Source organism: Clarias gariepinus, chromosome 16, assembly GCF_024256425.1.
Source record: "Clarias gariepinus isolate MV-2021 ecotype Netherlands chromosome 16, CGAR_prim_01v2, whole genome shotgun sequence".
Taxonomy (NCBI): domain Eukaryota; kingdom Metazoa; phylum Chordata; class Actinopteri; order Siluriformes; family Clariidae; genus Clarias; species Clarias gariepinus.
The window spans coordinates 23,682,835-23,694,883 of NC_071115.1; the positions used below are offsets into that span (position 1 = coordinate 23,682,835).

Here is a 12,049-nt window from a genome sequence, read left to right on the forward strand (position 1 = left end):
TCTCCAGCTTCAGACTCGCGCGCTTCAACTCTTTTGTTCCGGCAGCCATTTTGGCGCGCTTCTGTCACGCAATGCAATTGGACCCTGCTGCCACGTGACGCATTGCGTTTCTCTCGGTTTTCGCGCCATGAGCAAGTCCCGCCCTCTGGAAGATGGACTAGTGCTGTCTGATTGGTTGACTTTGCGGGTAACCAGGTATTTTCATTGGTCCATCGTGCGAATTGTCCCCTGTTCCTATTGGCTGAGAGTGAGAGAAGACTCGCGCCAGTTTTCGCAGTAGTACTTGCTTGTGGTGCAGCGCGTGCATCCGAACCAAGGAATAAGATATATTTTTAAAAAAAGTTAAAACGTCCAGTTGTAATTCATTCCACATTCTGTGTGGAGTTCACGTGTTCGGGTGTCTGAATCTTGTTGTGGCTGAAAAAAATGGCACCGAAGGATTACGCGACGGAGAAAGGTGAGCGAGTGTGCAGTAAAGCTGTAAAGTTAGTTCATTCGTTATACTTGTTAAGTAACGCGCTCTTTGTTGTATTTTTGACTTTTTTCAAGCCAGTAGCTGCTTAAATACGTTTAGGTGTTGGTGTTCGAGACCTGGAAACGCGTGTGAACATTTCAGCGTTGACTCGTTTAAATGCACCGGGGCAGAGCTTGTGGTGCAGTCACTAAGTGGCCATTGTTAGTCTTCCTGCTAATAACCACCACTGTGGGCTAAATTACGCTGATTAGCCATCTCTTTTGTAGTGGTGGCTTTAGTGTTTGTTTTTTGATCGGACTTTAAACATGTGCACACCGTGTGTGTGTGTATTTATAATTATTTTATAATAAAATCGGATATCTGAAGTTTAGTACTGTAGCTCTCATCCCGTGCCCCTCCAAAGGACCCGGATGGAGGGGGCGGGACTAAAGTTACCCGGATGAACCTCCTAAAACAAAGAGCGCGCAAAGCGCGTGCTCAGCTATGTAAACAGTACGTGTTAGCAATTCTTTTGCGTCAATATAAGCCAACAGTACGATTTAAATGTAATAAAGATCAAATCTATATTATTTTCAAACGTTTGTTTATAAACACACTGTTTGAGATTTCACTTTAATCTCTCCGTGCGCTGAGTGGGTGAAACAGTGTAACGTTCTGGCTTTCCGTCTCAAACAGCTAATAAGCAGAAACCCTGAACCACTGTGGCTTAACATTATTGTTATTTAAACACTGCTGCGTGTTGTGGTGGCGTGCTGTTTGAGATTTCTTTTTCCTGTAAATAAAGTAAACGCCACTTTAGCGCTTAGTTGGGGGATGAGCTGTGACGCAGCTCGCGCTTCATCCGCGCGCGCGTCGCACGACCCCCTTTCCCCCCTCCTCTCCCTAAGTGTTTAAGGTCTTCTCGCGCTGTTTATAATACAGTCCTGGATTAAACATTTCACCATTTTCCCGAATATAATACTGTGTATATTTTTGGGCGTATGATGGTGTTTTTTGTAACCATGATAGAGAGGCACTATATGAAGTAGCGCCCAGGGCGCATGCGCGCGGCGGAAGTGGACGCCTCCGTTACGGGGCTCGCGAGCCATGTGCTCCTTTGTTTACAAAAACAGCGAAGTTGTGTCTATGTTCACAATGCGTCGTGTAACGGACTGGAGACCTGCAGCGAACCAAAAAGGCGATGCCCTAATCTCTTTCCTCGTCATCGGGTCGCGCGTTGGAGGCTGGTTCGTATTTAACAAAACCAGATTTATTTATTTTTTTCCCCTTTGAAAAGATGGCTGAGGAGTAAAGGAGTAGCGACACAGACGCACAGTACAGCAGCTCTGCGGAATAAGAATCATCTGGAAAAATATGGAATAAGATTTGTCCTACCAGTTTGAACTACCAGTGTAGTGCGCGATGTTGGTTTAATATTATTAAAGATTATTAGAAAATTGTTTTATCAGTGTATGAAAAGCACCGCAGCCCTTTTTTTTTTTTTTTTAAAATATATAAACTGGAAACGCCTGAAGGATTTGGTGTATTACTACACTTTGTTGTTACTTCCTCTGCGGGGGGAGGGGGATGTGTTTTTGCTGCATCACGTGACTCGGTGTTTGTCAACGGACGGGCTCGCGCAGTGCAGGTTTCTGTCGCGCGCCTATCAGTAGACTCCGCCTCCTTTTGCAGGTTTACCCCAGGAGGTTAATTCAGTGTGTTTTGTTTGTGTAGAGAAATGTAAGCGCTTCCTGCAGGAGTTCTACACTGAAGATGACTCTGGAAAAAAGGTCTTCAAATATGGAGCTCAGTTGGTGAGAACTTTTGCTGATACTTTAATTTTATTATGTAAATTGTGTGCTATGAAGCATCACTTCATTGTTTAAGTGGACAATATTATATCCTGTATTAACAGTGCCCAAAAAGATATTAGCATAATAAATGGCAAGAAAAAGCATGTGTTAGCAATATTAAACATGTTTGTGTAGCCTGCATAATATATAGTATTTCTATGTCATTTTTAGATAATAAAATTTAATTTGCTTTGGTGTAATAAGTGTTGGAGAGGTCTGCTATTTGAAATTATCTTCACTCCCCTTAGTGTTGTCTTATCAGCACCTCATTGTTAATTATTTTTCTGTAATAGCATGTTCAATTTGGCTATTTCATGGTCATTTTGTTATGCATTGTATCAAGAGTCAGTATAATGCCCCTGTAGTGCACGCTGCTCACTTTTGATTCTGTACCCATCACCAATTTATAAATGGCACGATCCATTATAACTTTTTTACTTTGTTACACTTTTAAAGCATTAAAAAAAGACGCAATGTTTAAACTATGTCAACTAACTTTAAATACAATAGTTTAACATTTAATTTAACATTAAATGGAACAAAAAAAGCTAGATGTTTACTGTGCAGCACATATGTTTGTCATCTGCTTTAATTATGATTTCTAAACAAACAGCAGACAGTTCACTTTTACCACACGGGGTAAAAATGTTTAGTTTGCCGTTTTGTTATAATCCTACAGGCGGTAAAGTTTTACCTCCTCAAAAGTATTTTAAAGCTCAAAACTCAAATACAGACAAATACAAATATATGGGGGCTTATAACACACATGATTTTGACAAATTTGTGCACGCAGGGTTGTAATTTGCTTTAACTTTTAACATGTGCGATTTTTGATTGTATAACGCCATAAAATAAATTTTTGTTGCGCAACTTGGAATCTTGCAATTTGTTGTATCTGAGGCTGATCGGTCGTTTAAAATAGTGTGTGTGTATGTGTGTGTGTATGTATGTATGTATGTGTGTGTATATATATATATATATATATATATATATATATATATATATACACACACACACTTTTTTTTTCCTTTTTTTTTTTAATGCTCACTGAAATCACACATTCTTTGGTATTGCAGGTGTCTTTGGCTCACAGAGAGCAGGTGGCGTTGGTGGTGGACCTGGACGATGTGGCAGAGGAGGACCCGGAGCTGGTGGAAAGCATTTGCGAGAACACCAAGCGATACATCGCACTGTTCTCTGATTCCGTGCAAGAGCTGCTGCCCGAATACCGAGAGCGTGAGGTACGCACACATGTACTCAGTTGACAGTATGGCTAAAGTGCTTAAAATCTTCCAAATGACTGATTATGCATCTGTATTTTATTAATTTACCTGATAAATTTCAGGTGGTGGCTAAAGATGCGCTTGATGTTTACATCGAGCACCGTCTGATGATGGAGGGAAGAGGTCGTGACCCTGCTGACACCCGTGATCCGAGGAACCAGTACCCTGCTGAGCTCATGAGAAGATTGTGAGTGTGTGGAAGGGTGGTCTTGTTTTACAGTATTTTTTTACACCAGTTTGGGGCTTTCTTAATTGTTCGGTGCAATTTTTAAATTTTCTGTTTTGGGTTGTAGATTAAGGAATATGATTGGGGCGAATTGTGATGTCCCTTAAGTAGTGGATTAGTATGAGGTAGCTGGGTTTATAGTTTAACAGGATTGTTTAATTAGATGTAGGGCTGCAACAACTAATCGATAGAAATCGATTAATAAAATCGTTGACCACGAATTTCATAATCGATTTGTTGTCGCGCAACACAGACGTTTGATTATAAAAAATAAGAACTTTGTTTACTCCGATCGGCACTCAACTACACTCGGTTTCGTGCACTGATGCTAGCAGAGTTCTGCGCCTCATAGACAGGACGGAGCAAAGAAAAAACATACAAGCAGAGGTAGGGGGAAAGATACATAGCGGAGGCTGCTGGGTCTTAGTGCGCGTCTCTTACTGGTATAATCAACATCCGTGCACACGTGTACTGTTTACTATAACACTGTGACCACGTGTGCGTGCGCATAAGACATTTCATTTTGGGTCTGTATGCGTGTGTGTAGAGCGTGTGTGTAAAGCAAAAGCAAGTCTTATTAGAGACGTTAAAAATCCATGTTCTCTCTCTGCTCAAGGCATAGCCTGCTCTTTGGCTGCTGTGTGTATGCGTGCGTGCACGTTATTGGATCTATATCTATTTGGCAGATGTAAAGCATGCATGTCTGTTTTTTCTAAGTCCATTTTTATTTTATTTGAGTATTATTATAACAGCTTAAGGAGCAACATGTTTGTGCCCTTTCCAAAGATTTTAGTTCTGTTTTTGAATAAAGGGTTGGAAATGAATGCTTTTTCTTGGGTTTTTGGCTTTTATCTGATTAATCCTAAAAATAATCGACAGATTAATTAATTATTAAAGTAATCGTTGGTTGCAGCTCTAATTAGATGTTAACTAGATTTTGCATTACTAATCCAGTTAGTACTAAAATGTGTGTGGAAACTGGGCACTGATTTGTGAACCTGTGGTCTGGGGTAAGAATGAGACTCAATGAATTTGTCATCCTTTTTGAACTTCTTAGAATTGAGTCATCAGTGATGAGTGTGTGTGTTTTGATATACATTTTATACTGGGGTATTTGGCTGACAATTTAGGTTTTTATTAATGTTTCCAAAATTAAATGAATCCACTGTATATCAACATCTGTTATATGCTATAGCTACCAGACTAACGAACTAGTACCTTTTGGATACCAGCTAAACTTAAAAATCCACACCCTATCATAACACTTTCTCATTACGCTTGTTCCTTGTATCTTTCTCTTACAGTGAGCTGTATTTCCGCCCCCCTTCCTCCGCTAAGCTAAAGGTCATCAGGGACGTTAAAGCGGACTCCATCGGCAAGCTTGTGACAGTCCGGGGCATAGTTACCAGGGCGTCGGAGGTCAAACCCATGATGGCAGTTGCCACCTATACATGTGACCAGTGTGGTGCAGAGACTTACCAACCGGTACAATGACGCAGATTGTATTTACAAGCCGTTTTATAGAAACATTAAGGGTAATATGGTGGTGTAACTTGCCTGCTGACTAATTAGAAATGTTTTATGTGCGACAGATCGCATCTCCAAGTTTCACACCGTTGATCATGTGTCCGAGCCAGGAGTGTATGACCAACAGGTCGGGAGGACGTCTGTACTTACAGACGCGAGGCTCAAAGTTTGTAAAGTTTCAGGAGCTGCGCATCCAGGAGCATGTGAGTGTGTAACATGCTAACATTGCACACTTCTATTTAGTCTTTCTAGTGGCAATGCTTAATTGAATTCATACGTTTTGTCTTTTCATGTGCAGAGTGAGCAAGTGCCAGTCGGTAATATCCCACGCAGCATGACCGTTTCCGTGCGTGGGGAAAACACACGTGCAGCTCAGCCTGGAGATCATGTGACCATTTCTGGAGTTTTCCTTCCGCTTCTACGAACTGGATTCAGACAGGCCGTACAGGTATGCGACTCACTCAGTCTTTTATTCAGATTATACACTACAGGCATCATGCTGTTTATTTATTTTAATAGAAAATGTGTCAACCTGCCTGTACAGATCTTTTCAGCATGTCTTTGTTTCACAGGGTCTGTTATCAGAGACGTATCTGGAGGCACACAGTATTACCCTGATGAATAAGACTGAGGATGATGAACTTGGGCTGGAGGAGCTTACTGATGAAGAGCTCAGACAGATCACAGGTGTGTTGGGGAATTATTTTTTTTCCCCTTTAGTCAGTCCAAATTGGGACGAATAATTGAAAAAGACATAGTACATCATGTGTAAACTCCTATTCACTATTTGAGAGCGTCACTGTCACAGAGCCGATGCCTTCTTTTTTTATATATTATATATAAAATGTCCGTTTCATAGGAAGTAATGTGAGAGCTAGAGTTAAAAATGGAAATCAGGAGAGTATTTTCACTGTTAACCCTGAAACAGCTCAGATCAGTGTTGATGTAACTCACAAGTATGTCTTGTCTGTATGTTTTGATTTTAGAGGAAGATTTCTATGAGAAACTGGCCGGTTCAATTGCGCCAGAGATCTATGGTCATGAGGACGTGAAGAAGGCGCTGCTGTTGCTGCTTGTGGGTGGGGTTGAGCAGAACCCGCGCGGCATGAAGATCAGGGGTGTGTAAATTCTCCTTGTTCTCCAGATGAGCCATACTTGTTCATACACTCATGAATCACGTGAGATGACATTTCTCCTGTTTCCATGTAGGTAACATTAATATCTGTCTGATGGGAGATCCCGGTGTGGCCAAATCTCAGCTGCTGTCTTACATCGATCGCCTGGCACCGCGCAGTATGTTTAATACATACCCACTCTCCATCACAAAACTTTCTAGAGCACCAAAAGAGGATAAATTTAAATAAAATGACTTTTGTGCATTATTATTTTTATTTTTTTTAAATTCATTTATTTTTTCTTTGTCTGTAGGTCAGTACACCACTGGTCGTGGCTCGTCAGGTGTGGGTTTGACGGCAGCAGTGATGCGTGATCCTGTTACTGGGGAGATGACGTTAGAGGGTGGGGCTCTGGTGCTGGCCGATCTAGGTGTGTGTTGCATCGATGAGTTTGATAAGATGGCCGATGCGGATCGAACCGCCATCCATGAGGTCATGGAGCAGCAGACTATCTCCATAGCCAAGGTAACGTTTGGATTAACTTTTAAGTATCAGTGCAAAAAGATCAATCACCCAATTTGGTCTGCCCTTGAGGTACAAGTGGTTGAGGGTACCTCAAGGTGGTCGACAAACCTTGAGATAGTTAAAAAAAAAAAAAAGGTACGCTCTTTAATATAACACCTTCAGGGGGGCACACTTTTAACTAATTGTTTTTTGCGTGTGCACGTTACAGGCGGGGATCATGACGTCTCTAAACGCCCGCTGCTCCATCTTGGCGGCCGCCAACCCTGCATTTGGACGCTACAATCCACGGAAAACTATCGAGCAAAACATCCAGCTTCCAGCAGCACTGCTTTCACGTTTTGACCTGCTTTGGCTCATCCAGGACAAACCGGACACCCAGAAAGATCTGCAGCTCGCACAGCACATCACACACGTCCACCAGCACTGCAAACAGCCACCTGCGCACTATACACCTATCGACATGAAGCTCATGAGGTACACACAAGTATATACATGCACACTTTTTTCTTTTAAGTAACGTTATAGTAAGTCAGAAAGATGATAAAATTCAGAAGCTGTAAAAACTTGTCTTAAATCTGATTTTTAAAACTTGCCTGCTTTTTTGCCTTTTTTTTTTTTCTGCTTTTTTTCTTTGTAGTAGTAGTTCTGTCATTCTGTGTACCGCTGTAATAAAGCCGATGCAATTAAGTGACTTGTGTGCTTGGTCTGTACTAATTGTGCAACATTTTGACATTTTTACCGAACCCACCTGTATTTTTTTTTCTCTGGTTTAGACGATACATCAGTAAGTGTAAGAAAAAGCAGCCCGTTATCCCTGAGGGCCTGACTGATTACATCACAGCTGCGTATGTGGAGATGAGGAAGGAGGCACGAGTCAGCAAGGATACCACCTTTACCTCTGCTCGTACCCTACTATCCATTCTGCGCCTGTCCACAGCCTTGGTACATTCATGCACACACTTTCTCTACTGTTCATAATGTCGGTTTACTGTCTTGCTGTATACACACACATGCACACCCCAACACGCTCTGAGTGTGAGATAATGGTTTGTGTGTGATAAAGTGCTTACAGTGCAGGTAGTGTGTCTGTCTTCTACTGCATTGTTGGCACTTCTGTCTTGCACCAGCCACGTCACGGTAACAGTCCCAGCCATCTGAGACGGAACAACATGGGTGACCTGACTGATCGGATCTGACAGCAGTTCCCAAAGTAGCTATGCACACTGAAGTCTGATTTGTTAGGTTATAGACTTCCCTTCACCTTCCAACAGAACACTGCATTATGGGTACGCATTTAAATATTTTGCATTTAAAGTGTGCTATTTAATTTCACGTGTTTAGCAGAGTCAGTGCGCTTTATAAAATGTCATATTTTTTTGATAAAGGCTTTGGAGCCATGATGCCTCAGATTGAGCGGCCTGAGTGTTAAAAGTGCTGTTTGTGCAGGTAGCTGAACTCATGGCCTACTGCAGAGGTAGCACTTTACACACACTGCTGCAACAACGCGTTTGTCAAAGCGATATGTGCCTGTTTGTCATCCAGTGTCGGCAGTGAGCTGCAGATGGTGCTTTTTCCCAGCAGAGGGAGCCACATGGGTGTCTTCTCAACGCTTTGTGTCGTGGCAGCGGTCAGCTTTGCGGGGTCGGCATTCAGCCTTCATCACTCACCGCTGTGCAAACCCATGCAAAACTGACCGCTTCATGAACTGTCATCAGCTTTTGTGCTCAGAGCGACAGGGCGGACCTTGGAAGCAGCACGACCAATAGGGAGAGAGAGAGTAGCTGGTGTTGAGAGGCGGAGACTTGGGCAATTGCTGGATTTTCCAGAAGGCATTGCACTTGTCTCGGTCTGACAGTGCCGGCACAACTCGCTGTGGAGTATTTCAGTGTTAAGCGTCTGTGTGATGGATGTCGAGTGCGTATGTGTGTTACTGGTGCTAATTGATTGTGTGTTTGTGTTGCAGGCACGGCTCCGTGTGGTGGACACAGTAGAGAAGGAGGATGTAAACGAAGCAATGAGGCTGATGGAGATGAGCAAAGACTCGCTGCAGCCTGATAAGTCGACCGCCACCAGGTAAACACCCCCCCCAAAAGGTTCCTCTCCACAATAAGGCACAGTGTCTCATTATTGTCTTTATACTTCCATGGTGTCCATATTCTCCATGCATCCACAGTTTACAGATCTTCTTCAAATGTACTTTGCAAAAACTTTTGAGCAAACATAATCGGGTAGAAATCCACACAGGATTTACAAAAAGTAGATGCTGTTCACTGTAACTGAAGATTCATTCTGAAGATTCTAAAGATTCATTGTTCTAGTCAATACACATCAGTGGTTTGTCTAAGAAATGATTTTAGAGAGAAAAGCTAGATGGCCTACTGTTGCATTTCTGTATAAGTGCGGTGAATAATAACAAAAGGGCAACACCAGACCATGACCAGCTATTCAGCACCAGACCACTTCCTGTTTGTGCAGGTGTCTTTTTTTTGCTATGGATGTTACCATCGAGGAAGGGAGCTTGCAGTAAATGAGGGAATAGTGGCAGCAAAAGTTAAAACTGGTGAATAATGAAGAAGCCTACACGCTTTTTGTTTTGGGTGACTCTTTTAATGGCACAAATAATTTCTTAGTCTATAGTGGGGAAACAAGAAACGCATGTGGGAGTCTCATTACTGCGGTCTGTTTCTCATAAATCCAGTTTACTTAAGATACGGGTAACTTTTTTTTTTTTAACGCAGCTGGTAGGATGTATCGACAACTGGCAAGGGCTTCCGTCAAAGCGGTGTGATCTGAAGTAAAAATCTCCCAGAGGCCAATTTGATTTTTTTTATAGAGAACTTTCTTCCGTTTATAAAGTGAATAGATGTATGGGAGGCGTCTTTGATTCTCTGCAATTTACCAGCCCTTCTCCGGAGATATTGTTTTGGACATAATCACAGTCTAGATTTGGATTGTGGAAAATATTCTGTTCTGTTTTCTAGTTGTAGCATAAAACTGATGTATGGCTGGCAGAATTGTGTTCCTTGATATAAGGCCTAGGTCTTGGTAGCAGTCACTTGTCTACCCTGTCCCCACTTTCTGGACTTTGCCACCACAAGTGCCCACAGGAAGATTCCCAAACAAGAGGTCAGAGTCCCCTGATGCACACAAGGGCACAGGATATGACTGCTGCAGAAAGGTGGATTTAAAAGAGAAATTTGCTGCCATATCGCAGTCCTTGAACTTCAATAATAATTCGCATCATTTTGGCCAGGAACTGCTGTGATAACTGGGTTTGGTTAAAGCTGTGCTGGTTAAGCTTTTTTTTTTTTTTTTGCTTTTTTTTTTTTTTTACAATTCCATATAGAAGCCATTGACCATTATGTCATTTAATTACTACACAAAGCAGTAACATGAAAAATAGGACTAAAGTGTGAAAAGAATGCACAAAAAAAGACAGTACAGGTTACTGATATGTCTTTGTGTGTCTAGGTCTCAGCGTCCTGCTGATGTGATCTTTTCCCTGGTGCGCGAGCTGGTCTCGGAAGGTGGAAAGGTGCGAGCAGTGCGCATGGCTGATGCAGAACACCGGTGTGTGTCCCGTGGTTTTACTCCAGCCCAGTTTAACTCTGCACTCCAGGAGTATGAAGAGCTCAATGTGTGGCAAATCAACAACACGCGCACACGTATCACCTTTGTTTAATCTGCTTGCACACACACGTACACGAACGCACACATGCCTCTGCGAAACCATTTAACATGCTGCTATGCATGTTTTGCTTTAGCTTATTGCTATTGGACATTTATGGTTTTCCTCTTTCTGATGTATACTATTTAGAGTTTGTTTTATCCTGTACATATGATATGCTTAATAAAGCTTTACATATGAATGTTGGTCTCAACCTTGCAAGTTTTACACAAATTGCGCATTTACACAAGTATGGATTTCCTTTTTTGGGGGGTGTTTGCTATAATTAGGAGATGGAGAGGACAAACGTATCCTGGCCCAGAATGTAATGGACACATGACTGTGTGCGATCAGATTCTTTTCTTAATTTAGTGACCCCAACGGGTTACTTCTAACATCAGTAAGACCTTTACAGTGCTTATACTATACCTCCTTTTTTCCTACACTGTTTCACTATCCGGCAAGTTTTAGTGTTTCCACTGCTCTCCCTCATCCATGTTAATTAAAAAATGTTTTGTTGACTAGGTAGATCAGGTGTGCTGAGAAAGCACTAATATGTAGGCCAGGGGGTCCTCCAGGAACAAAGCTGAGAACCACTGTTCTACAACCTGGTAAACTAAGTAATACAGAATGTTATAAATTAAAGTCTAGACTTTCTCAGAAATACCTCTAAAATATACTTAAACTGTGAAGGAAGAGACAGTATTTAACTGTCCAGTCTTTATCCTGTGACTTTGACCTTGTTTGGATTATTGTCTGTTTACAGTGATATTTCATAAACAACACTTGTTCTGGACGTATTGCATTAATCCTAAAGCATTAAAAGGGTCCTACTAGGTTAAAAAATAAATTATCCAGCAAAAATAAAGGATCTAATTATCTGTCAACAAAATACTAAGATTTTAAGTCTTCCAGGTTATCTGAAGTTTGAGTCCACATTTTATTCATCCAAATAGCATTTTCAGTTTGAGAGAAGGTAATAACTTTCACATATTTGTGTGTTCCAGGGTCAAGGATCCTCCCCCGACTGAAAAGGTTCAGACGGGAGGATATTTGACCCTGTCTACTAACTTCCTTCAGAATGAACTACTGTACTTGGATGAGCAGTTAAATGTTTCTATCTAATAAGCACCAAGTTTAGTTGATATGACCACTTATGTAAGTTATTCTTGCACTGAGACCATGTAAATATACAGGAGTTGGACAATGAAACAAACAAATGAAGCCTCCTTTTGCAGCCAATACAGCATCAATTCGTCTTGGGAGTTACAGATACAAGTCCTACACAGTGGTCAGGCGGATTTTGAGCCATTCTTCTTGCTGAATAGTGGCCAGGTCACAACTTGATGCTGGTGGGAGAAACCGTTTCCTGACTCGCTCCTCCAAAACACCCCAAAGT

At 41.7% G+C, this 12,049-nt stretch overlaps 1 protein-coding gene across 2 annotated transcripts; it reads left to right on the top strand.

Annotated features, from left to right (window-relative positions):
* The first annotated feature begins 258 nt into the window (after nt 1-258).
* Nucleotides 259-10,852, top strand: mcm7 (minichromosome maintenance complex component 7). 2 transcript variants are annotated; one of them, XM_053515214.1, is made up of 15 exons: nt 259-457; nt 2,189-2,268; nt 3,384-3,548; nt 3,653-3,777; nt 5,121-5,301; nt 5,409-5,546; nt 5,642-5,791; nt 5,916-6,030; nt 6,330-6,461; nt 6,553-6,636; nt 6,772-6,983; nt 7,192-7,457; nt 7,757-7,925; nt 8,947-9,056; nt 10,455-10,852. In XM_053515214.1, the coding sequence occupies exons 1-15, from the start codon at nt 427-429 to the stop codon at nt 10,663-10,665; spliced, it is 2,169 nt and encodes a 722-aa protein (XP_053371189.1). In that variant the 5' UTR covers nt 259-426; the 3' UTR covers nt 10,666-10,852. The 2 variants fall into 2 exon arrangements, with proteins under 2 accessions (XP_053371189.1, XP_053371190.1); XM_053515215.1 differs by lacking the exon at nt 259-457 and adding an exon at nt 1,554-1,701.
* Nucleotides 10,853-12,049: the final 1,197 nt, after the last annotated feature.

Excerpts from the sequence above, each read along its gene's own strand:
- mcm7 (XM_053515214.1), top strand. The coding sequence starts at position 427 with ATGGCACCGAAGGATTACGCGACGGAGAAAG. Across the intron at positions 5,547-5,641 it reads AGCTGCGCATCCAGGAGCAT|AGTGAGCAAGTGCCAGTCGG; the intron begins GTGAGTGTGTAA and ends TTTCATGTGCAG. Across the intron at positions 7,458-7,756 it reads ATCGACATGAAGCTCATGAG|ACGATACATCAGTAAGTGTA; the intron begins GTACACACAAGT and ends TCTCTGGTTTAG.